The sequence below is a fragment of the Coptis chinensis genome, chromosome 2, assembly GCF_015680905.1.
Source record: "Coptis chinensis isolate HL-2020 chromosome 2, ASM1568090v1, whole genome shotgun sequence".
NCBI classification, from domain to species: domain Eukaryota; kingdom Viridiplantae; phylum Streptophyta; class Magnoliopsida; order Ranunculales; family Ranunculaceae; genus Coptis; species Coptis chinensis.
The window spans coordinates 51,742,720-51,768,603 of NC_141457.1; the positions used below are offsets into that span (position 1 = coordinate 51,742,720).

A 25,884-nucleotide genomic window follows, 5' to 3' on the forward strand; every position below is an offset into this window, starting at 1 on the left:
TTCCCAGCCGTACTAAGACTTGCCAACAAAGAATCCTCACATAGGTATTCCTTCACTCAGTAGCCACTGGCATCACGCTATGCAAAAAGGCCCAACAACAATCCTTTTGAAAAGGAGGAAGAAGTCTTGAGTGAGAAAACATACCCGGGGGATTAGTGTCTTTCTTCTGTTTTGCCGATACCCAGGGGATTAGCGTCTTTCTTCTGTTTTGCCGCTTCGGGGGTTTACGTGTTATTCACTTTTTGCTTGTTCTTCACTAACAAGTTTGTGATGTTTTTATTTAATATGTTCTTCTCCTGTTGGATTTTTTTTTCAATTAAAGGCTGAATTTTTCTCACTGCTTCTCCAAGGCAAGGTATAAAATAGTTTAACTATATTTATTCTTTGTTTCTAAGATTTAACTTTAGAACTAGGAAGTGTTGAGCCTGTCGAAAATGGCTCTGACATCCATGTTAAGTCTAGAACAATCATTGTGAAGCTTTTAAGTGGAAACGTAGGAAGTCCAACGTTGTGAAGATTTGAAACAATCCTGTCAAGCTTATGTCAGAGCTGTTTTTACTGACTAGCTTTTAAGTGGCTCTGACTTAACATTTTGGAACAATCCTGTTTCAAAAGATTTAACAAATGATTGTTCTCTACCTCTTCCCCATACGTTGTGAAGATGGGCATACCAGAATTTTAAGTGGAATAGGGAAAGGAGTTGAAACCCATGTTAAGAAACTTGAAATTGAGATTAGGGACTTTCAAAAATTGATTGTTACTCGTACACTTGGGCTTAAGAAGCTTGGCATTCCTTGCAAACATAGAAAATTAATATTGAAGTACATCCACAATTAATATTAAGATGAATGCATGCCTGCAATGCTAGTGCCGGGCTGTTGTTGTTTCATGCATGATCAAGTAGTATTTGGGGCTTGATGATAGCGAAATTGTGTATCTCGTAGCCTTTGCACAAAGTGAATTTGGCTTGAAAATTGTAGCTTACTGAGCATCATGAAGCAGCTTACAATATTCTAGCTTTAATTAGGCTGTTCTCTCTATCACATTTTTTTGTGTGATAAGTAGTGTTTGATTGTGAAGAGGTAAATTTAGCTAACGTACTTGCGTGGTTCATATAATTTTAATCATCTTCCTACAATCCATATTTATCTAGTTTCTGTTCTAACTTGCAAGATTAGTTTTTATGCATGATTGATATTATTATAGTGATCATGTGTTACTATTCTGGTTTTATTTAATACAACCAGAACTGAATGTCATGTACCCTGTAGGGAAAACAAAACAAAAAACAAAAAATAAAAATAAAAGATTGGAGGCTAGAACTTAATATTCTATACGAAAAATGAACTATACATTCTAGTTTCCGTAGAAACAAATATATTTGTTCCTAAAGAAATTTGTTCTCCTACTCCGCAATAGACATGTTATCCATGAGGGGAAATCTTTAAGAAAAGTGTATGTCCAATGATTCGTGAAGTTGTAAACCTACTTTTGTTATCTGTTTCTATTTATGTTATCTTTATATATGGGGTTTTGCTTGTTTTTTTTATTTGAAATTTCAAAGCTTGAAACTTTTATTTTTGTTATGGGGTTTGCTTGTTTTTCTTCTTTGAGTTTTCAAAGATTGAAACTTTTATTTTTAGTTTTCAGTTTAACAAGTTTGTGTTGTTTTGATTTAATAGGTTCTTCTTCAGTTGGAATTTTCTTCAAGGAAAGGTTGAATTTTTCTCACTGCTTCTCCAAGATAGGGTATAAAATGGTTTAACTTTCTTTATCATTTGTTTGTCATTTGTTGTGTTTCTCTTGTTATTTTATGTTATTATGTCATTGGTATTATTGTTTTTATCCGATGGTATAAGTATAAGTATAGTTATGAGTTGTATTTTTTTTTATACCATATTTTTTTTTGTCGGTCTTTAAGAACAGCAAGTGCATGGTCGATTGAGTTAGCTATTTTTCATTGTTTGGATATTCAGCCTCTACTGATTTACAATATATATCTATAGATTTCAGTTTGAGTTGGACTAGTTTATTTCAAACTTTATATTTTCAAATAACCTGATTTCTTGTTTGTAAATGATATGACTTCTTTGGCATTAATTGGTCTTGGCCATAGAGAATAAGGAAGTTACTATTAACATGAAATCACCAAGTGTCCTATATGTATATATTGTTTTCATTGTTACTGTAATTGTTCCAATCTTGAGCAAACCATTTAGACTTGGTAGGTGGGTTGTTGGGGTGCTAAGTATGTTAGGAGGCAGAAAGAAATTTGAGTACGACTTTCTATGATATATATACCTTTCCTAGGTTTCAAGTTCAATACTCTTTTTGAAATCATACTAATATTATATATGTTGATGTATTTATCTAGAAAATGTCTTCAATGCTTCCAAGCAAGAATTGGATGAAAGCACCGACTTCGTCTACTGAATACCTTCGAGGTGTTAAATCATTCATCCAGTTCACACAAGAGAAATTAGGAAAGGAACTTGACTGGTATTGTTGTCTTTGTGCTAAGTGTCGTAATTTAGGGGGGAAGTCAACAACAAAAGATATTGTTGAGCATCTTATCTGTGATGGTATAGACGAGACATATACATCATGGATACATCATGGAGAGTCATCTTCCAGAAGTAGTAACTATGTTGAAGTTCCCACTAGTTCTTCTACTAGGGGTCTTGAAAATATGTTGCCAAGGATGGAAGAGATGGTCAATGACACATTTGGATGAAGTCATCCTGTTGACTTAGATGCATGTCTTAACGAAGTTGATGATGGAGATGATGATGGAGATTCACCCAATGCCATACCGCAGGATGTTCAATACGACAAGTTGATGGAGGATGCTTTAAAACCAATATATCCATCATGTCGGGTGAAGATTCAAATTATCGGCGACGATTGAGTTGTTGAGCATGAAGGCTAGACACAAGTGGTCTAATAGTAGCTTCCGCGAGTTGTTGCAATTCCTTAAAAAGACTTTACCAGAAGAGAATACACTACCTGAGAAGACCTATGCTGCTAAGAACTTGATCAAACCTCTTCGCATGAAGTGCAAAATTATTGATGCATGCCCAAATGATTGTATTATATATTGGGGTGACAAATATAAGGATTTGATTAGTTGTCCCACTTGTGGTGAAAACAGATGGCAACCGGTGAACCCGTTAAAACCGAAGGCTAAGATTAAACCATGGAAGAAGCTTAGGTATTTTCCTTTGGCTGAGAGATTGCAAAAGATGTATAGCATACCATGAATTGCAGAGAATATGAAATGGCATGCAAATGCAGTTTCTGACCAACGCTATATGCGTCATCCTGTTGATTCTTCCATGTGGAACTCAATTAATCTTAAATGGCCTGAGTTTGCTGCGGAGCCATGTAATGTTAGATTAGGGATTGCAACAAATGGATTTAATCCATTTGGGAACAAAAACATCATTTATAGTTGTTGGCCTGTTATGATTACTCCATACAATCTGCCTCCATCATTGTGCATGCGGAAAGAGTTTACTATGTTGACACTTCTAATTCCTGGTCCAAGTAGCCCAGGGGATAACATCGACGTCTTCTTGCAGCCTTTAATCGAAGAGCTAAAATAGTTATGGGGTGCTGGAGTTGAATCATATGACTCCCATGCTAAAGAGACATTCACTATGAAGGCAATTTGCTTGTGGGCGATACACGATTTTCCTGCGTTTCACCATCTTTCTGGACGTAAAACGGCGGGAAGGTATGCATGTCCTATTTGTAGTGAAGATACAGATTCTACTTGGCTGAAGCATGGAAAAAAGTTTGCTTATATGGGTCATCGAAAGTTCCTAGCAGACCCGAATCATTGCTTTAGAGTCCAGAAGTCACAATTTAATGGAAAAGAAGAACATGGTAAGCGTCCTATTCATTTAAAGGGTTCTCAAGTAAAAATTAAAATGAGCCAAATTCAGAACAAGTTTAGCAAGGTGCCAGATACACCAGAAGGAAGGAAGAAGAAGAGAAAAAGGACTAAAGAACTAGAAAATTCAGCATTTTCAAAGGATTCTATCTTCTTTACATTGCCGTATTGGGAGGTATTTTTAACATTTGTGTAGTAGTATATCATGTAATTTTATGTATACATATCCATATATTCACTTATATGTTTAATTCCTACAGCATCTGCCTATTTGCCACAATCTAGATGTGATGCACGTGGAAAAAAATGTTGCGGAGAATCTGTTTTCAACAATCATGGGTACAGGTAAGAGTAAGGATGGACTCGATGCCCATCTGGACCTTAAAGCTAGGAAGATAAAGAAACACTTTGGCCGGTAATGAAGAATGACAAGCGGTCTTATCCAATAGGTGCTTTTTCTCTTTCACGTGCAGAGAGAGTTTTGCTTTGTAGAACTTTGCACCAATTGAAGGTTCCTGTTGGATATAGTGGAAATTGGAAACATAATGTGGGCTTGGAGGATTTTCAGCTCAAGAACCTAAAATCCCATGACTATCACATCCTTTTACAACATTTATTACCCGTGTTATTGATGCATCAATTCAAAAAACACAAGCCATTGCGTGAAGCTATTCGCCAGTTGTCTTTATTCTTTAACGTCCTATGCTCCAAAGTCATTTGTCGTGCGAACCTTTCGAACATGAGAAAACGCATTGTGGAAACTTTGTGTGTCTTTGAAAAATACTTCCCGCCTTCATTTTTTGTTTCAATGATACACCTTGTTGTGCACTTAGCGAAAGAGGCACAAATTTGCGGACCTGTTAGATATAGGTGGATGTATCCTTTTGAGAGGTGAGTAAAGTTCTTTATATATATCTTTCTTGTGATTAGTATGTAGTCATTTTGTATTAATTAATGGCACATGCACAGGATGATGAAAACTTATAAAAAGTATGTGACCAATCAGACTTTTGTTGAGGGTTGCATCCAAGAGCAATACCTCGTGGAAGAGGCGATGATGTACTATATGGAGTACATTCATGATGGCAACTTGGGAAGCCATAAGAATGGGAGAAGGGTGATCATGAATGAGGATATTGAAAGGGAAAGCAATATGTTCTTCCAAATATAGAGTATCAACAAGTTCGCAAGTGGGTTTTGACGCAATCTTCGGAAAATGCCGAGTGGGAAGAGTAAGTCGTGCATTTACCATTGTTTTGGTAGTCAATACTTGAGTTATGTGTGTCAACTGTCCTGAATTTTTATTATTTTCACAGGAAGTACCAAGTATACCTCCAAAGTCAGAAATCCAGGGGTAAAAATCATAGGGGCAGTCAAGCAAAAGAGTTGGACTACATTCCTTGGTTAAGACTACAACTACAAAATGAAAAAGTATCTCCTTTCAAGAGGATTGTTGATGGTCCATCTTTTACAGCGGTGTCATATAACAGATACACAGTGAATGGGTATGTTTTTTATACATCGGATTCCGAATCAACGACCACAACACAGAATAGTGGGGTTTCCATGAAGGCTGTGACTAGTTTTAGGGCAAGTGCCAAGGATAGGAACCTTGTTGATGATGAAGTCAGTTACTATGGAGTTGTCAAAAGAATTCTTGAACTTGATTATGTAGAATTTAAACAAACTGTGTTCTACTGTGATTGGGTGCGCATTGAGGATAAAACAAATGGTTGCACAGTTGATCCTGATACGAACTTGGTATTTGTAAATCTTGGGAGCTTCATGAGGAATACAAGTGAGGTTGACAAGCCCTTTATTCTCGCTTCTGAAGCTAAACAAGTCTTTTATTGCTGGGATTTGAGTAGAGATAATTGGCATGTTGTCTTGGATGCTCCAAAGAGGTTGAGTCAAGAGATAGATGCTTATGAAGACCCATTGGTCTTCGAGGCCAGAACAAGTGCTAATGATTCTTCAACTCTATTTGAGGACGTTCTAGAAGTTGCAGAAGACTGGATTTAATCTTAATGAATAATCTTTTTTTTTTTTATGTTAATGAATAATCTTAATTAAGGACGTTCTTAGGAAACTTATCAATGAATAATCTTTTTTTTTTGTATGGTTGATATTTCTGGGAAAGCTTTTTTGAATTGGGTATCTTTTGTTTCTGTTCATCTTTTCCAATTCTCAACATGGTACAGGTGAGTTAAACAGTATGGCTTGAACATCTTGGGTGTTCTCTGTCTAGTGGGTTTTTCTGTTTTTAGTTTTTTCTTCAAGTGGTGCAACATATGATACATGCTACATCTATTCCATGTTTTGTTTAATTTCGTTGCCTTAGATTTTAACCATTTTGTTGAACTTTATATTTAGGTAAAAATAAGTCATGTCAGAAGCATCTGAAGCAAGTGGATTTGAAGCAAATGAATCTGAAGCAAGTGAGACGACGACAAAACCAAAAGGTAAAGTAACATTTTTTATTTGATTATTAATTTTTATTTAATAACGTAAGTTGGTGGGGAAAGTGTTAAACCTATAAAATGACCCATGTAGTCACCCCCTTAGTGATTTCATACGGTTTGATAGTGGTCATCTTGGTTGGGACTTTGGTATCCACAATGCCATGGCAGATAGGGATATTGTGAGTCTTGCTGCCCTTTTACACAGTTTGTACACTATCCCAGATGGGAGACCATGCAGAGATTACTGACTTTGGAATATTGGAAAGGATGAAAAATTCAGCTCAAAAATCTCTTTCTATTTAAGCTCTCTACTCCCGTCTTCCTATGCTAATTTCTTAACTAATTTCCCTAGCACTTTGATTTGGAAGTCGAAGATTCCTTGCCGAGTGTCTTTTTTTATGTGGTGTGCTACACAAAATAAAATCCTAACCATAGACAACCTTATCAAAAGAAAGAAAATCATTGTAAACTTGTCCCTGGTGTTTGTTTGATGGTGAGTTTGTTAGGCATACCCTCATCCATTGTTCTTACTCTTGGGAGGTGTGTCATTTCCTTCCACAATCACGGGTGGTTTGGGCTGTTCCCTGCTCTGTGAAGGATATATTGGAGTCCTGGGTCTTGAGGTTCATTCTCATATAGAATATTACTCATCATGTGCCATCATGCTTTATAAGCAAAGCCCAAGGTAAAGGATACTAACCTAAAAATAAATTAATGAGTGACTGAGGGGTGCCAACCTATTTGGGATGTCTTAGGTCTGTACTTTCCTTTTTTTTTTTTAAAAAAAAAAATCAGTAAAATGCATTGTTGATAAAAAACAGAGACTTTAGGGGTGCTTGTTCTTTGTATTGGCTTGTTGCTAATCGCTTTCCCCACTTCCATGGAACTCATACACGGTTCTTTTCTTATATGTTATGTATTGATTTTCAAATTGCTTGCCACTTGACCAAACCATGCTACTGATTCTGATCCTTTATTCAACTCTTTCTGTACAAGCTGACCCCTTTGTTATTGAGTCAACATTCACTATTACTTTAGAAGTATAAACTAAAAAGAGAAGACAATTTTACAAGATTGTTAATTAGTGATAGTAATGCTGGAGCATAGCTTCTGACATCATCATGATGTCAGCCTTACTAGACCAGAGTTCTATTTTAGATGTTATACTATTTATTTTTTTGGATTGGTAAAACATAATTTTATTAATATATCTAAAGAAAGATACAATAGGATGAGTTATCTTAGGTACCTGTACCTGTGATATTTGGACTGTTAACATGCAAGTATAACTTACCTAGAGAGTTTAATTTTGACCTATATGTACCTAATCTGCTTGTGGTCATGTGAGTCTTGAAATGAAATGGTATATGATTTTTGTATTTATTGATCTCTTGAACATAACTTAGAGTCTTTGAGCATAAAAGAAAAGTCAAATTTTATTTTTCTCCTTTTATTTTATACCTTTTGGTATATCATGGGAAGACTACTTTCTTTTGAGGACTTGTGGAGACAAGAAATGGTTTAACTGAAAAGCTGGGGGAATGTGGGTACCCTTATATTCATGACTTATATTTTACGGTGGGAACTAGGAACTATTTTTTGCCAAGCCAAAGCAAGAACAACTCTAGCTAATGAAAAGTGATATGGTGTTGTCTATGTAACTTCAATTTTAAGATGGTTCCCGAGGGTTTTTTTACTCAAGTATTTTAGATTCCTTTGATTAGTATAATCGACTTAGGACTTTTCTAGAAATTTTGTTGTTTTCACAAGAGCTGTAGCTGCCTCATTCACTATTTTGTTCTTGGTGATCAATGGTTAAATATGGACTGGAGTGCAGGTTAGATACGTGAAACATGGCACCAGATTTTAGAAACTTGTTAATATATTAAGCAGGAGTCTTAAGGGAGGGCAGTTGATAGGTACTAATATTTTTTCGTAGTTCTGATGTTAATTAGATCTTATTCTTTTTCATATTCTTGTTAATTAGGTCATTTGATCTTTTATCCACAGATCATTTGAAAAATAGATCACAATAAATTGATTTTGTCTATTGTCATTTTTCTAGTAGTGAAGCTTTTCTGCATCCTATTTGTACTTAATCGGTTGCTAATTAATCCAATTAGGTCCAAGATTCCAAGTGGAGTTTACTGATGATGGACAAGCTACTGGACAATATCGAGCAAAGTATGCCACTATAGTCGGGCAGGTGGCTAGGACACACTGCCCACCTATGTACAAGGACTGGGCAGAGGTTCCAGATTTAACAAAGGATGCTTTGTGGAAGAAAGTATTGGTAAGTGCAAGTCACTCCACCTGATTTTATTTCAGTAAACATTTTAATTTGTATTGTATCCAAATTTGTTTACTAATGAGTTTGACATGCCCAATTTACAGGTTGAAATTGATCTTCCACTCATCCAAAAAGAATGCACTCTTCGTAAGCTTAATACAGCTTGGAAGCAAAAAAAATATGAACTTCGTCAGGTGTATGATAAATTTCCGACAGATGCAGAGCGAAAAAGAAATGTTCCTAGCAAGGTGAAAAAGGAAGAATGGGAGGTATTCGTTGACATGTGCTCAACAGAAGAGGATAAAACCAAGCGATTCAATGGAAAGTTAGCAAGGGGACAAATGAAGAACCCACATACAACTGGTAGAATGGGAGCAGTTCCAGTTATTGAGCAGTTGGTAAACATCAATGCCATAAAATTATCGTATGCACTCAACTATTATTAGTCTTTATCTACATATTTGTTTAATATGTTACGGAAAAAAAATAGCCCAACTGGTGAGGTTTCAAGGACAGAAGGATATGTGGCCATCCATACGAGGAGAGATGGGAGTTGCATCAATTTTGAAATGAAGCAATCTCTTGTAAGAGACAACGAGACATTTATTTAGTAATTGCTTATGTTTGTATGACTAGGTATTACGTACTTAAGAAATGGTGACTTTGATTTCTTTTGTAGGAGGAAATTGACAGACTTGTTAACAATGAGCCTGATATAGTGGAAAGGGATCTAGACAATGATCCCGTTGCTTTGGTGTGATGCTTCTTCCCATCTTGTTTTCTTTTTTCTAGTGGGTTTTCTTCAAAGCTCTACCTAAACTTTTGTTTGCTTAATAGGTTATTGGTCTTGATGGAAGAGGGCGTGTTCGTGGTCTAGGTAGTGGTGTCACTAAGACTGTTTACCATGCTTCAGCTCCTTATAAGGAGATTGCTCAAAGAGAGAAGAGAGCGCGTGAAAACAGTGACTCAGGTTATGAGGCGATCATGGCGAGACTTGATGAAGTAGACAAGGCTCGCAAGATACTTGAGGATGAAGTTGCAGATCTTAAGCGACAATCTTCAGGGCTTGGAAATGCATCTCAGGTAATAATTTAGATAAAAGGTTTGTAGCACTTCTCTTTTCTTGTAGTTCTGAAAAATCCTAAAACTAACCGACTTCAAACAACTGCGATGGGGGAAGACCTGCAAGATGTTTATTCAGACTCTAAACACCTCATTAAGAAACCACAGATAGTTCGCACATCGACTTCGTGACTTCTTTAAACAGACACTCAACCGGTTATCGAAAAAAAAAGACACTCAACTGACACTGGGACTGCCATCAACAATTAGATTATCTATCAGAGTTTGCCAATAAATGGGTTGACTTACAAAAGTCCCTAGGTACAAGGTACATAGACTACTTTACCAGAAACAAAAGATTTAGCCAGCTCCTTAATATCTTATAGAAGCACAGAGCTTGACCAAGACACTCCAGTACTCCACCATCATCTTCATTGATCAAGTTAGTAACCACCGGACAATCGCAGCATAGTGCAAGATTTCTAACACCCAAATCTGTTTCGTAACTACCGCTACTTTCAAAGTTTCAATGTCTACTTCCTCCTCGATCTGAACAAGGGATTAATCCACTTCCTGAAAAATGCGGTAGCGGAGCCATTTAGATAAACTAAATCCAATGTCACTAGATTATGTAATGGGGTCAAATGAGTAGGAGCCATCAAATATTTCCAAGTACAAATCTTCTAAATATTACTGCAGTATAAGGGATCTTTTAGGGTTAAAAGAAAGCATAGGTTGCTTTAACTGTAAATTCTCCTCCTCTATGCAGACCAGAAATATTCACGAGATGGTGTGTTAGTACCGAGAAACTGAGAAAGAGTTGTAGAGATCTTGAAAGGAACTGAGAACGTAAGATTAAGAGAAGGGTTACTTAGTGTTACACACTGAAATCACTGGACCATCCCTCTTAGGATTGTAGTACTCTTATCGTTGGTTTTTATTAGGATCTTTCTACTAGTCTCTCCACACAATAATAGATCACTTCACTGTCAGCCATATGTTTTCTCTGATTCATATAAGAAGTTCCGAACTGATATGGAAATAAACTATTAGTTCTTAACAGAATTTAAAAGATGCTTAATGCTTCTAAGGATGGGCTGACAGGACCGGTCCATATCTTCTTACTCCACTGTATCAGACAAAGCATGTAAACCATTTCTATTGTCTCATAAATAACTGCAACATCAGGAGAGACATAGTGAGCCAATTTGCAGGATACTTCGACAACAAAAATTCTGCTTGTTGGGCACACTAAGAGCTTTAAACTTTGAGTTGTGCCAGTTGAACCGACGAAGTCAACGGTGAAATCCATTGACTCATTTTCTTCACCTTCATCTTCTATTTCACTCTGCGCTTGCGTCACACTCTTGTTCTCCGATGTCATCACCGGAACAATGAATTCCAAGTCAAAAATGGCACATCATCATTGTTGTCGCCGTGCATTTTAGATGCGCCATGTGGCGGATAGTGGTGGTTAGGTTGGTGTTGGTGTTGGTGTTGGTGTTAGTGCTAGGAGGGGTAGAGCGTAAGTTTGTTTCAGCTGGGCTACCACTAGTTGTTCTCGATATTTTTGCAAGCTGAAAACCTCCATAGTTGGGAGAGCCAGAGTGGTAGAACTATATAACAGTTTTTTTTAATTCAGTTCAATGATATGCATGATATGCGTGCGGATATAACTATATAAGTGATTGATTTATGGATATTATTGCATTTAGTTTGATTTTTTTTATGCTGAAGCATCTGATTTTTTTCACAGAACTGTTTGTTGCTTACCTAGTTCTGTTTTGTGCATTGCTTCCCTTTCAGAATTTGTGCTGATTGTTAGAGTCAATAAAGACTCTAAATTTGGAGCTAAACAAGCACAAAATCGGTATAAAATGAACATACACCCTACAAATCACTTCCCAAGACACCTATTATTCTAGACGTCATGTCACATTGTCACCCTTTTAAACTTTTCGACCTCGAGCTAAACAGGAGGAATACTTAGCAGCTACAAAGATCAAATTCTTGTGTAGTATCTATCACGGTAGCAACATTATCTGTTCCAATGGTGTTTGACTTAGTAGTCAAAACAAGATGGTTGTTTTTGTGGGTGCTTGGCAATATGTGGCCACGTAGGAGGACTAGGAGGAGGAAGTTAGTCGATAAGGAAGAACCTGTCCAAGATCGTGTAATGTAAGGATGCATCACCTGTTTTCCGTTAATTTCTCAGCTTCTTTAGTATTGGGCCGGGTTCTTCTTTCAGCGATCTTGGCGAGGATGGTAACAACAAGCTAATGATCTTTCTTTTTCTCTTTTTTTCTTATATATATTGGTGTTGTGATGCGAGTGAGGGTTAGTATTGGTGCTGCAACCGAGCGCGGGTTAGTATTGGTGCTGTGATTTTTAATGAAATGTTGGAAGTTTGAGTACTTCCTGATCTGGGGAATTTTGATTCTCTTGGGATTTGTTTTATGATTTGGTCATGTGGGTATGTTGAATTTTTTAGGATAGGTGACTTTAAGGTTTGGTTTCAATTTGGTATGAATTTTTTTTGTATGTCTGTTTCCTATATGTTTTGGTCATTGTGATGTTTCTAGTCAGTGAAGATTAGTTATTGAGTTTGTATCATGTCTTAGAGTGAATAAATGATATAGTAAGTAATCATCTCTATATTCATTATTCTTTGTGAATGCCTATATTAACTTCATTGTTTTTTCTTATTTACTTAGGAAATACAACAATCACCAGTTCGTGATGATTCCCGCAATATCCGACCTCAATCTACAACTTGTCATTTGAAGAGTTTCATAACAAAGACTGTGGTTGCACTTGGAGAAGTCTGCACCTATTTAACGACACCTCCAAGTTCGTATAATGTCCGAATCGATGAGATACTTGATGATTTTGCACCGTTGTATGAAGGAGATGGAAGACTTGGAGATATCGTGCTTGGTGACATGATTACTTGGCCAAAAAATTACGTGGTTTTTCATTGATCAATGAAGCTTTTAAATCGACAAAAACTTATCTTCTTTTGGCGTGCCTTGTAAATCCAAGTACATAGTTGTTTTTTGGTCTTTGGATAGTGTTTCTAGCTAGCTATTGAATATTTGAGAAACAAGATCGAGTTCAAATATTTTGGTATTTTGTCAGACTTCAAGTTTTATAGTATATAGTATATGGTACTGCAATGTAAATATTTTGGATGGAATGATAAATATAAAGATGTTTTGGTACTTGAGTTTGATTATGGTTTCTTAATTATAGTGCAGTTTGAATTTAAATTATTTGGGTAGCCAATCATATTGAAGCAGCAGGTGAATTAGATTTTCAAATACTGTATAGTCATTAGCCGTCTGCAATAAGGAATTGAAACTATTCAGTTTCGTGTTTTGATCGAGTAGGACGCAGCACTAGACAATGCGAAGCTGTTGTTTTAAACCCTAAACCATGGCCATTAACCGTCCACAACACTCTTTTCTCGACGGCTATTAGCTGTCATTGTATTTAAAATAATGGACAGCCACTAACCGTCGAGAATGAAAACCATGGCATTTTTAACAACGGCTTGTGAGACAGCCAGTATCCATCGATATTGACCAATCTCGACAGATATAAGCCGTCCTAAATCAGCTATTTTGACATAGTGATTGTTGGTTTTTGGGGCTTTGTCTTGTTTAATTGGATTAGGACAATGGGTTGAATTGTTTTAAATATGGGTTTGGGTTAGGACCTGTTTGGAGGAATACTGGTTTAAGACTAGTGACTGTTGGGCTTGACCTGTTGACCAGTCAACCATTTGACTGCTGACCGTTGACTGTTGATTGTTTATTGTGTTACTTTTTATGTATTAAATTTTATGGACTAATCAAATGGTAGAATATTGTGGAAGCCTATATAAACTGGTTAGTCATTATCTAAGAAAGATTTGACGTTGATATTGTGCAATTTTTGACACGTGACGAGATTGAAATTTTAGGAGACATAATATTCCTAAAACGCTATAAAAATGTTATACGATATATTTGGAGCAATTGTGACATTATGTGGTATGTTGAAATTGTTGTTATGTTAAATGATATCATATGTTAGGATATCTATTAAATGCAATATCTTTGATAAATAAATGTAAACACTCCATCATTATAACTGTGAGATGCTACTATGAGGTAGTATAATATTTGTGAATATTTCCCAAGGGATTGTCGCTTAGTTTAATAATTTATTTGGCACGTGAAAGAATGAAAGTTGTTATGAGATGTATTGGGATATTTCTAAATATTGTGGCTTAGTGCAATAATGTATTTGGCATGCACGTGATAAAGTGAAATGATTATGAGATATATACGTATGATACCTGAATAAATTACGTAACGAAAATCCTAGAATCTAGCTACCACAACTCATGTGATTGGCCCATGTGAAGGGCGTATGTGATATGATTGGCCCTTGTGTAGGGTGTATGAGATGTTGATTGACCCATGTGTAGGGCAATCGTAGCCGAATAATGGCTTGATTATTTCATTTGCAAAATTAGAATGAGACGCACGATATTTTATGTCGAATAGTGGCAGTACCCACATAATGACGTTCGTGTGGGGGTTACCTGGTATGCGATATCCCACTTAGGATAACTACGCATGGAGTGGTTCATTACGTGAGGGGAGGCATGTGGATATACATGTTTGGCATTGGGAAGTGATTGTGGTAGCCAGGGAAACTAGGTAAAACATAGAGACGACGTGATTCTAGAGACACTTGAAGGAACTTTAAACAATAATTGTGATGATATATCAAAGTGTACGTTCAATCTATAATTAATTATTTATTGTAAGTTATGTTGCATTCACAATGGTTTTGCTGAAGGGTGGGTTGAATTGATTATTTATGCAGGTCTGACCCACTCTGTGATCAGGCTTACACCAGTGTAGGTATACAGTAAGTTTTAGTTTTATTATTTTATTATTAGATGTAGTTGATCTAGTACGGTTGGAAGCTAAGGCACCTTGGTGGAGAAACTAAATGTCTTATTATTGTTGAATTGAAAGCTAATTAGGTGCCTCTATGGAGGAACTACCTGCCTTAATTATTGTACTTAAGAATGTTGTATTATTCGTTGGATGTTAAGGCGCCTCGGTGGAGGAACTAACTGCCTTATTGATTGTGTATGTATATGTATAAGTATGATTTGTATTTTAGGGCTACTTATACCAGCATTGTTTATAATGCTGACCCGATTTGCATGTTTGCTTATCGGGTGTGTTTATAAAATGAACACAGTTGATAAGTCTTGACAGGATTAGTGTTGAAGAAGATTGATTACTGCTTGTGGTTCGCGTTAACGTCTCATTACAGAATATGTTTTGTTTTCCCTTGAGGTGAAATAGATTTTTAATTGAGAAAATGTTTTTTGTATTTTCATTTGTAATTATAATTAAAGAGTTGTTGAAAGAAAATTTGTAACTTAATAAGATTTGTGAATTTTTGTAATGAAGAAGACTTTTGTTTATTTGAAATTTTTATTGGTTTTTGGAAGTTGAAAGTGCTTCACACCTCGAAAATCGAAGAGTCGGGAACAAATATTGTTTTTCCGATTTTGTTGAAATTCGGGGTGTGACAAAATTTATCTAAGATCCTTGGCTGCTCGAAAATTTGGGGCTTGAAAATTTATATTAAGAGTCGCGGTATTGACACCCCATAAAATGGGACTACCACCCCTTTGGTAAAAGGGTAGTGGAATTATGGTTATTCCATCTATGTCCCTTCTTCATATGGGTTTACACCCCCCCACCCCCCCCCCCCACCAAGCACCCCACCTTTGTTTGTCCAAATAAGCACCCCAAATTTGAAAAAAGAAAACTAAACCTTATATTTCTCATTCTCATCCGACACTTTCCCTCCATTTCTCTTTTCTTGTCCTAGCGAAACCAAACTCCTGCTATTCTCAATTCCACCAAAATTTAGTTCCTTCAAATATGAGTGATGAAAATTCCGCACTCCCTTCCATAAACCCCAATGAATGGCCTAATGAAATTGAAGAAGACTCAATGATTACAAGTTTCACGTTAGATATTTTGGAGAATTCGACGTATGAGTCAATCGAGAATGACAATGACCTTCATTACCACACATTTTACATAAATGAAGAGTGACAATCACCGGTGAGTTTTCTTTCGTTAATTTTTTTTTTCACAACATTTATCATCTAATGGATTTCGACAATAAGTTATTCCCATTAACATATGAAATAGAGCAAATCAAGGGTATCCCCTAATTTCCATAGTTAAAACTTGAATGGGATAATAGTATTCCAGTAAAAAGTCGTTCAAGTATGAAGCTTGTATTAGTAGACTAGCAGAAATAAGTTGAAGTTTTAGAGACAAGTTTGTGAGACTAATTTCACATCAATGACTAAAACATAGTAAAATTGTATACAAACCTGTGAATGAAAAAAAAATGCAGGACAAGTGAGTAGTGAGTGAAAATAAAGTTTACCATTGCCTTGAAGACCGTAACAAATAGAATCAGGAAGATGAATAAAATGATTTTATATCGAACCATAAGAATAGCACAAAACATATGAATTTATATATTTTTTAATTATTTTTATTTTATTGTTTTTTAGTTACCGGCGAATGAGTATACAAGTGAATTTATGAGGATTGAAGAGGATTTGCTAGTTTCTCAGGTTTGGTCATAATTGTTTTTTTTTTAATTTGCCAATGTATCACTTTCTTTATTTATATATTTTATCGAATTAATAGGATGTTTCGAATGATGAGCTCCATGATCAAAGTAGCGGGATGGAGTACCCAAATTTTAGCGATTCATTTGTTACAGATGTGGTAAGCTATAAAATTTTAGTTTATTAATCAAAGAAATGTTTGCTTTATCTGAGTTAATGATATTATTTCATGTGATTTTGCTTGGAAAATTTAGGTGTTCCCATCTCGTAAAAAAATGGTTAATTGGGTCCAACAAGTGGGGAGAGGTTTGGGCATGATTACTGTTACTGGGAGGTCGGATCTAAATACCAGTGGAAGGACTCCAAGATTTTTTTTAGAATGTCAGCGCTCTGGTGAGTATCGAGTGCATATGAAAAAAAAATAGTAAAGAAAATCACTTCAAGCAAAAGGAAGAGAAACATGGAAACGAGAAAGTGTGGTTGTCGATTCAAAATAAGAGGAGTTTGTGTTCCTTATTCAAAAGATTGTTGGAAAATTGAGGTGGTTTTTGGTCGTCACAATCATTCTGTTGTTGTACAGTTAGATGGCAACTCATATGCCAATAGATTAAAAGTTGACGAGAAAGCTTTAGTCGTTGATTTGATGAAAGCAGGGATGAGACCCAAGAATGCTCTTAAGAACCTTAAGGAAAGATTTTTAGATAATACATCGACCATACAAACTCTATACAACTTTCGCAAGAAAAATAAAGTAGAAGTCATGGCAGGTAGAACAGAAATACAACATCCTTTACATTTGATTTCTCAAGAAGGGTATATTCACCATGTTAGACGTGTAGATAGTACAGATGAGGTTAGAGATTTGTGTTGGGCACATCCAGACAATATATCTTTGTCCACGTGTTTCCCATATGTCTTCATCATGGATGCCGCCTACAAAACGAATATGCATGACTACCCACTATTCGAGATCGTAGGTGTCACCCCTACTCACAAGACTTTTTCGGCATTTTATTGTCTAATGCAGAGAGAAACTATAGATGGCTTTAGTTGGGCACTAGAAAATTTTAAGTTAATGTTGGATGGCTTGACACCTTTGGTAATGCTGACTGATGCTGATGCTGCTTTGATGAAGGCTTTGGAAGTTATTTTCCCTCAAGTTACTAAATTGTTGTGCTGATTTCACATAAACATGAATGTTGCACATAGAGCGAGAAAATAGCTTCCTAATATGGAATCATGCCAAAAAAATTCTAGTTTGTGGGATCGTTTGGTAAGTTCTACAACTGATGCGAAGGTGGAGTGACAGTGGAATTATATTGTTGAGAAGTTAAAGGAGTTTCCAGATTTGATTGATTATCGTCAAAACACATGGATGTCTTGCAGAGAAAATTTTGTTGATTCTTGGTTAGATCGTTGCATGAACTTTGGTGAGAAGACCACGAACCGAGCTGAAGGTGCACATGCTTCACTAAAGGGAAGCTTGAATGGAAGAAAAAATCATACATTCCTTGACATGTGGGAATTGATCCATCCTAATGTCACTGCTCAAGTTATTGAAATTAGAGCTTCGTTTGAGCAAAGCTTGAACAACATTAGGCATGCACATAGGATTGCTTTGTTTAGTGAAATTCGAGGCTTTATGTTAAGGAAAGCATGGATCTATTGCTTGAAGAGAGAGAAAGATGTGAAAATGTAGGAAGTTCTGCAAAAAAGTGTGGTCGTGTTCTCCGTCGCACACATGGGTTACCATGTGCCCATTCATTTAATGGTCTTTTTAAGAGGGGGGAAAAGCTTACTCTGATTCACCCATTTTGGAAGAAGCTAAGTACAACACCTAACCCAATTAATCGAGGTGGCCTAGACTACCAAGATGAATTTGCTTTGTTTGTTGACCATTATCAAAATTCTTCTGCTGATCAGAAAAAAAATTTGTTGCAAAGATTGAGGGAAATAAGTTGTCCGCAAAATACTTGGTTGATCCCTCCTCATACAAAAGTGAAACTAAAAGGAAGACTGGTTGGTAGTCTTGGCAAAAAAACTAAAGGGTCAACGAAAAATGAAAGTAAAGATGAAGATTCAACAAAAAGATATCCTTCGGCTTGGGAGAGATCGCAACCTCTTATAGTACCAACCAATGAATCAGTTGCTTCCGTGCAACATGCTCCGAAGAAGCGAAAAATATCTTCAATGCAGAAAGCTCCTAAGGAATCTCCGAAGAAGGCTTCACAAAATATTGTTGCTCCGAAGAAGGTTGTTGCTCTATAAAAAGCTCCAAAGAATCATGTTGCTCTGATAAGTACGAAAGAAAAATATCTTCCACTTGTACATGAATCTTTTCATCAATATGTAGAAGATTTTGAAAATATGAGCGGTGATGGAAACTGTGGTTTCCGGGCAGTTGCAGTTGGTATGGGATTTGATAAGGAGACGGGGTGGATACAAGTGAGGCAAGACTTGGTTGAAGAGATTGACACATGGAGGCACGATTTATATGATAAAATGTGGCATGATGATGGAGCCTAAAAACTTCGCACAATCATCGATTGGTATAAAAGCCCGTGTTATTCCTCGAAATATATGTTGATGTCCGAAACCAGTTATTTAATTGCTAGAAAGTATAACATGGTTTTAATTTTTTTTATCCCCCCTTAGTGGCATATATTCTTTCCTTCCATTGCACTCAAGTCCTCCAAGTAATCCTAAAATAATTGGTGTTGTGTGCGACAAAGACAATAACCATTATGTCAATGTAAAACTTTACCAGAATTGTCTATTCCCTAGACCTGTGACTTCATGGAGAGATTTTGTTTTTCAAGGAGGTGGTGAATAGAGAGATTGGGCATTACCTAGAGTCGATGCATACACAGAGGCTTTTAGGAACCTTCAACTTCTGACAGATGCTGGAGTTGAACCCTATGCAATTATCCTATCTGACGTGATGATGATGATGATGATGATGATTTGATGTAGTTTTTCAATGAATGTAAGGCTAAACTTTTGTAAAATGATGTTTACTTGTAACTTATTTTGAATGGTGGTTACTTGTAATTTTTTGTAAATGGTGGTTACTTATAATTTTATGTAAATGGTGGTTACTTGTAATTTTTTAGAATGACGAGAATGTAATGAAAAAGTGAATATCAAATGTTAATCATCTTTACTTTGTTTATTAAATGTTGAATTTTAAGAAAAACACTTACATATCTTTACGTTGTTATGTTTAAGAGTATCAAAAAATATAGTGTGCATGTGTTTGCAAATGTCACAGATTTAATGCCTTTCACCTCGCTAAGATTGAATTGTACCAAGCAAACCACATAGGAATTATCGAAATGGAATAATATAAATGACCAAATGACCAAGTGATACTCGATTTTAAGACTGGACGCATGTTTATGGATTGAAATGTTAAATGCAGAAGAGAGTGTGTTTATGAATATATTCAAATGTTAATCATCAATTATTTCGCTATCTTTACTATTTTCCTTTCTCGCCAACTTAGAATGAAGCCAACCCAAAGACATAGCCTTACCAGCACTACCACAATCGTCTAACTCTTCATCTATCTCGACTTCTGTTATAGCTGGTGTAGTGGTAGGATCCGCGACTAACAAGGTCAAAGGTCGGTGGACCAATGCAAGCCGCAGTAATTGGAGTCGGGGAGTAGAGGATAACCAGAAATAGCGAGCCCGAAGTAATACAAGTGGTAGAGTCGGGTGTATAGTATCGTGCCGCGGAGTGCAAAGGTGTATGGAAACCCTACGCATGGCAGACCGAGAGGCGTTAGATGGCTAGACAGGTGGACGACTGTGAGGAGAGGAGAGGGGGTATAAAAAGAAGGCATTTTAGACTTTGGTCCTACGCATAGTTGGTTTATTAGACTTTGGTCCCGAAAAGCTTGAATATTAGACTTTAGTCCTAGTTCTGCTTGTTCACCGTTAGTCAACTCAATTGACTAACAGTCAACTTAGTTGTATGTAAGTAGATTGACCACATTGACTGTTGAGCAGATTGATCACATCGGTGGGATCTAATTTGCCAGAAAAGTGGAAGAACAAATTAATACAATTTCTCTCGGAGAATAAAGATGTCTTTGCTTGGACGGTTGAGGAGACCACGGGGTTGGATCCAGAGTTCGCATGTCACCGGTTACACATGAGGGAAGATGCCAAACCAGTGAGACAGAGAATACACGGCGTGAGGCCAAAGTACGCGGAAGGAATCCGCGAAGAGGTTGCAAAGTTAAAGGGAGCAGGCATAATCCGGGAAGTGGAGTTCACAGATTGGTTGTCCAATATAGTCGCGGTACCTAAGAAGAATGGAAAGGTGCGTATGTGTGTGGACTTCACGGATGCCAACTCGGAGTACCCTAAGGACAGTTATCCGATGCAGCGGGTGGATGAGCTAGTAGATCGGACAGCAGGGTTCAAGATATTTTTTTTCATGGATGCCTCCATGGGATATAACCAGGTCGCAATGTATGGACCGGATCAAGAGAGGACATCGTTCATAGTGGAGGGAGGTACGTATTGCTACACAAGGATGCCATTTGGTTTAAAGAATGCTGGGGCCACCTTCCAGCGACTGGGGGAGAAGATGTTTGCGAGCAAGATACATAAGGGTATTGAGATATACATCGATGATATGGTGGAGAAAAGCATGTCCGAAGAGGAACATTTGGAGGGTTGAAAGAAACGTTCAGCATATTGTGGGCACACAATTTGAAACTGAATCCCGAGAAATGTACGTTCGGAGTAACCACAGGGAAATTTCTGGGTTACATAATGACTCACCGGGGAATAGAAGCCAATCCTGAGCAAATCAAAGCACTAGTGGAGATGTCGTCACCCCAGGACGTTAAAGAAGTACAGAGGTTAGCAGAAAGGGTCGCGGCACTAAACCGTTTCATATCTAAATCGTCTGACAAATGTAGGCCATTGTATAGACTGTTGAGGAGGACTCTAGACTTTGTGTGGACACTGGAATGTGAGGAGGCTTTCAAAGAGTTAAAGATGTATTTGGGCCGGGCGCCTTTGTTATCGCGGCCTGAACTAGGGGAGAAACTGTATTTGTACTTGGGAGTGTTTGAGTACGCGGTAAGCTCGGTTCTCGTCCGGGTGGTAGACAAGGTTGAAAGGCCGGTATATTTCCAGAGCAAAACATTATTGGATGCAGAGACCCGGTACAGCAAGGTCGAGAAATATGCCTTGGCACTGATATTCTCAGCATTAAAGTTGAAACCATACTTCGAGGCACATTCAGTGGTGGTGGTGGTGACAAACTTACCCCTCAAGCAAGCTCTAAAAGTGGAGAAGTCCAGAAGGATGCTCAAATGGGCGGTCATGCTGAGCTCTTATGAAATACAATATCAAGCAAGAACCGAGGAAAAGGTGCAGGCGGTAGCAGAGTTCCCAGCGGAGGACCCCACTTGGGGGAAAGAGATGCTCATGGAGCCCGAGCAGGAGGGAGAGCCCGATGGGTCGGATCCCTCGGATAAGAGGAATGGGTGGGGAGTGTTCGCGGATGGGTCTGCGACAGATGCGGGCAACGGAATAGGCGTAGTGTTGGTCACACCGGACAACGACCGAATCGAGTTGTCCATGAGGCTCGGATTCACGGCCACCAACAATGAGTCGGAATATGAGGCCGTAATAGGAGGGATGGGAATGGCCGAGGATTTGAGGGTGGGGGAATTGACGGTTTATTCGGATTCCAACCTGGTGGTATGCCAAGTGAATGGAGGATTCGTTGTTAGATGTGCTCGAATGGCGAAATACTTGGAGGTAGTGGATCGAAAGGCAACTAAGTTCAAGAAAGTCAGATTCGTACATTTGGTCCGCAGAGAGAACCAGCATGCGGACGCCCTTGCATATATCGCGGCCGCATTGCCGGGGTCGGAGGAGAGAACCGTAAAGATAAAGAAATTGGAGAGATCAAGCATTGAGAGGGTAGTTGAGGTGTGTCAGGCTGTGGAGATGGAAGGGGGATGGATGAGCCCTATCAAACATTTCCTGATGGGCGAAGAGGTGATAGATGAGAAGGAAAGGAGGAGACTAGAACAAACGGCACGCAGATACACTCTGGTAGAAGGAGAAATGTACCGAAAGAATTTTAATGGACCGCTACTAAGGTACCTAGGGCCGAGCCTAGCACAAGAGGTGTTGACAGAGCTGCACGCCAGGGACTGCGGAAGCCACTCAGCGGGGAGAACAACGGCACACGGGTTGTTAACGCAAGGCTACTTCTGGCCTCACATGAAAAGGGACGCGGTGGAATTTGCCAAGAAATGTGGCAAGTGTCAACGATTTGCTCAGCTAATATTTGCACCGGCCAAACCGTTGCACAATGTGTCCAGTCCGTGGCCGTTTATCATGTGGGCCATGGATATCGTGGGACCATTGCCAATGGCAAAGGGGAGGAGAAGGTTCATGTTAGCCGCTATGAATTATTTCACCAAGTGGGTGGAGGTCGTGGCCTTGCAGCAAGTCAAGGAGGAGCAGTTGATCAAGTTTTTATGGGAGAACATTATTTGTAGGTTTGGAGTGCCGCATTCCATCATCGCAGACAATGGGACGCAGTTCACGGGGTAAAAAATGAGAGAGTTCTTGCAGGCCTATAATGTGAAACAAGGATTCTCAGCTCCGTACAATCCAGAAGGTAATGGACAGGCCAAATCCTCTAATTAGACAATCATGAACAATCTCAAGAGAAAGTTGGAGGACCGAAAGGGAGCATAGGCTGAGGAACTGAGCCATGTACTGTGGGCGTACCGTACTACACCACGGACATCTACGAAAGAGACGCCTTTCTCCTTAGCATATGGTATAGAAGCCGTGATCCCTTCGGAGATGGTGGCGGCTACGACACGCACAAACGTGGTCAAGGCTGGGTTGAACTGGGGCATATTAGCCAGAGACATGAATTTGGCAGAGGAGAAACGGGATGTCGTGCGCATCAAGCTAGAAGAATATCACCGGCGCCTGCAAAGACAATACGGCAAGCGATTGAAGCCCCGTCAGTTTCAAGTGGGGGATCTGGTTCTCAGAAGAGTGATGCCAAGCACAAAAAAGGGGAATGAAGGAAAGTTGGGGCCTAACTGGGAAGGGTCGTACACTGTGGTGGAGGTCGGAGGAGCTGGAACATACAGACTGCGGACCGAGGAAGGAATATTGATAGAAAGACCTTGGAATGTAAGAATGTTGAAAAAAATTTATGTTTGAATGTATCACCAGTCCAAGGCAAGGGACTGGGGTTGTTTGCACATATATAATACTACGGAACTTTTGGAATGTTAACAAAGAGTGGTCAAATTTAAGGGCAGCGACAATGCCCAGCATGTACGTCGACCATAATGAGAGAGCGGGGGGGAAGATCCCTTCGTGGACACGGAGTCTGAATCAAACTCAGGGGCAAGGCAATGCCCTAGCGGGCATGTCAACCAATGAGAGAGCGGGGGGGGGGGCCTTCACGGACACGGAGTCCGAATCAAACTTATGGGGCAAGGCAATGCCCCTGCAGGCGTGTCAGCCACTGAGAGAGCGGGGGGAAAGAGCCCTTCGCGGACACGGAGTCCGAATCAAACTTACAAGGCAAGGCAATGCCCCAGCAGGCGTGTCAGCCACTGAGAGATAGTGGGGGGAGGGGAGAGCCCTTCGCGGACATGGAGTCCAAATCAAACCTTGAGGGCAAGGCAATGCCCCGGTCAGAAAAGAAAGTTGAGGATGGGAGAGGAAGCAAAAGCGTGCGAGATTAAGGATAGCAAAAGTCTTAAGTAAACATAATATATGAAAACACAGTCAGTAAAGTCACCATACATCACAACGTTCCTCTCAAAAGGAGAAAAACTAAAGTAGAAATGTGCATCACCGTTTAAGGTGCCAGAACATACATAATCAATTACAGACCCAGCAAAAACAAATTCAAGGGGAAGCTAAAGGTATATCTGACGCAATATCAATGGGGTCCTCAGGGTTGACATTTTCAGTAGAAGGAGTAGCGGCTTCTTCATTCGCGGTCTCTTCAGCAGTCTTTTCAGTAGTCACCTCAGTGTCAGCTGACCCCTCGGGTTTGGACTGGTACACGATTCCCATCTCCTCATCGGCGGGGATCGGCGGCACCTCTGGAAGGAGGCGGCTCTCCTTGAGAAGCCGTGCATGTTCCTCCTGAATTTTCCTAACCACCCTCTTGTCTGCCAAGGATCGGTAGTGGGTTTGGAGGGTCGCCATATCCGTGTTATGCTATTCCATAAGTGTCGCGATATCTTGTTGGTGCTGCTGGAGGAGAGAAGTGCGTTGCTGAATCAGATGGTCATTGACGGAATCCATATAATCTTAATGGTTGTTTTCCGCAATCTTCAGCTCATCTTGAGCCCGAGTTCTAGCTAGATCAGCAGCCTCAAACTCTTGTTAGAGTCGAACACAAGTGGCTCTCAGACCGTCTGGACCGCCGACTTCTTTATCCAAAGACTCTATCTTGGACCGAGCACTGAAAAAGACCGCGGATCATAAATTATATGTCCAGACTCACCTGAATACAAACAAGACAAGTGAATCAGAAGGGAAAGACCAAAGAGCAAGAGTAGAGTGAAGGGGAAGTACCTTCTCCCAGTTGGTGTATAGGGAGGTGCGGTGGTGTTCAAAGGTGCCTGCTTCTACATAAGCTAGGTCCTTTGGCAAATGAGAGTCGTAGAAGATGGAAGAGGCAATGGTAGGATTTTCAAGGGCCGAGTCCGCAATATTGACTCTGCGATGGCGAACTTTAAAAACAGGGGCAAAATCAGTAGGGGTGATACTGGAGTCGGTGGGGGGAGCAGTCTCTTTGCCTGGTCTACGGGTGGTGGTAGGGGGAGCTTCTTCTTCCGTCGCTGTCTGGGTGGCAAGAATCGGGTCTTCGGACGCTACCAAAGTGATTGTCATTTCTCCAAACGGGAGACGGAAGCTGTTTGTCTCACAATGCGACCTCTCGATGAAAGCTGATAAGAGCCCAAAACTATAGTTTTAACCCTTTAATAATATTATATTTAGACCAATTATGTATATAATAAATAAGAGTTAGTAATATTTACGTGCTTTTGTGTATTTCAGGTCTTGGAGTTAAATATGTGAAGAAACATGCCACTTTTGCAAGAGAAAGGAGCAAAGGTTGGTTGCTAAGAAGTTCTATGACTAAAGGGCAAGATTCAAGGAGAAAAAACAATTTTAAATCCCGATCAAAGCTGAAAAGTCAAAGTTATCGCGAGCAAAAATAGAGCATAAACGTCAACAAAAATTCTGTATACCGTATCTATAGACTCAGACCTCAGAATTGAGTATATTATATGTCAAAACGACCGACTCAGAAAGAGCTTTCTAACGGTCTAGACCTTGATCCAATTGGAGGAGTAAAACTAGACAAAAAGGTTATTATAGTAATTTCCAGTATATAAACCCTTTTTAGACTTAAGTAATTAGGTTTTGGACTTGATTTAAGGGCCTAAAGCATGGTTCCACAGCCCATGCACGAA

The 25,884-nt window shown here is 38.8% G+C and overlaps 3 protein-coding genes, 1 long non-coding RNA gene and 1 pseudogene across 5 annotated transcripts; all 5 read left to right on the forward strand.

The window, feature by feature from the left end:
- The first annotated feature begins 3,121 nt into the window (after window positions 1-3,121).
- Window positions 3,122-5,066, forward strand: LOC147516480 (uncharacterized; annotated as a pseudogene). Its single transcript, XR_015213029.1, has 4 exons — window positions 3,122-4,070; window positions 4,156-4,240; window positions 4,291-4,786; window positions 4,865-5,066. The product of XR_015213029.1 is annotated as an uncharacterized LOC147516480 (transcript).
- Window positions 5,067-5,111: 45 nt separating this feature from the next.
- LOC147516481 (uncharacterized) lies at window positions 5,112-9,044 on the forward strand. Its single transcript, XM_086593288.1, has 4 exons — window positions 5,112-5,134; window positions 5,212-6,357; window positions 8,481-8,650; window positions 8,752-9,044. Exons 1-2 carry the CDS (start codon window positions 5,112-5,114, stop codon window positions 5,915-5,917), a joined length of 729 nt encoding a protein of 242 aa, XP_086449414.1. The 3' UTR covers window positions 5,918-6,357; window positions 8,481-8,650; window positions 8,752-9,044.
- An 87-nt stretch (window positions 9,045-9,131) lies between these two features.
- Window positions 9,132-12,930, forward strand: LOC147516482 (uncharacterized). Its single transcript, XR_015213684.1, has 3 exons — window positions 9,132-9,401; window positions 9,485-9,730; window positions 12,424-12,930. It is a non-coding gene; the product is annotated as an uncharacterized LOC147516482 (long non-coding RNA).
- A 3,909-nt stretch (window positions 12,931-16,839) lies between these two features.
- On the forward strand, window positions 16,840-17,559 carry LOC147516483 (uncharacterized). Its single transcript, XM_086593289.1, has one exon. The coding sequence runs from the start codon at window positions 16,840-16,842 to the stop codon at window positions 17,557-17,559; it is 720 nt and encodes a 239-aa protein (XP_086449415.1).
- A 3,607-nt stretch (window positions 17,560-21,166) lies between these two features.
- LOC147516484 (uncharacterized) lies at window positions 21,167-22,972 on the forward strand. Its single transcript, XM_086593290.1, has one exon. It carries the CDS (start codon window positions 21,167-21,169, stop codon window positions 22,970-22,972), a length of 1,806 nt encoding a protein of 601 aa, XP_086449416.1.
- The last annotated feature ends 2,912 nt before the right edge of the window (window positions 22,973-25,884 follow it).

What these genes read in the sequence shown, in the direction of transcription:
- LOC147516483 (XM_086593289.1), top strand. Translation starts at nt 16,840, where the DNA reads ATGGAAACGAGAAAGTGTGGTTGTCGATTCAAAATAAGAGGAGTTTGT.
- LOC147516481 (XM_086593288.1), top strand. Translation starts at nt 5,112, where the DNA reads ATGCCGAGTGGGAAGAGTAAGTC. An exon ending in CCGAGTGGGAAGAGTAAGTC is followed by an intron (nt 5,135 to 5,211) that starts GTGCATTTACCA and finishes TTATTTTCACAG; the next exon opens with GAAGTACCAAGTATACCTCC.
- LOC147516484 (XM_086593290.1), top strand. Translation starts at nt 21,167, where the DNA reads ATGACTCACCGGGGAATAGAAGCCAATCCTGAGCAAATCAAAGCACTA.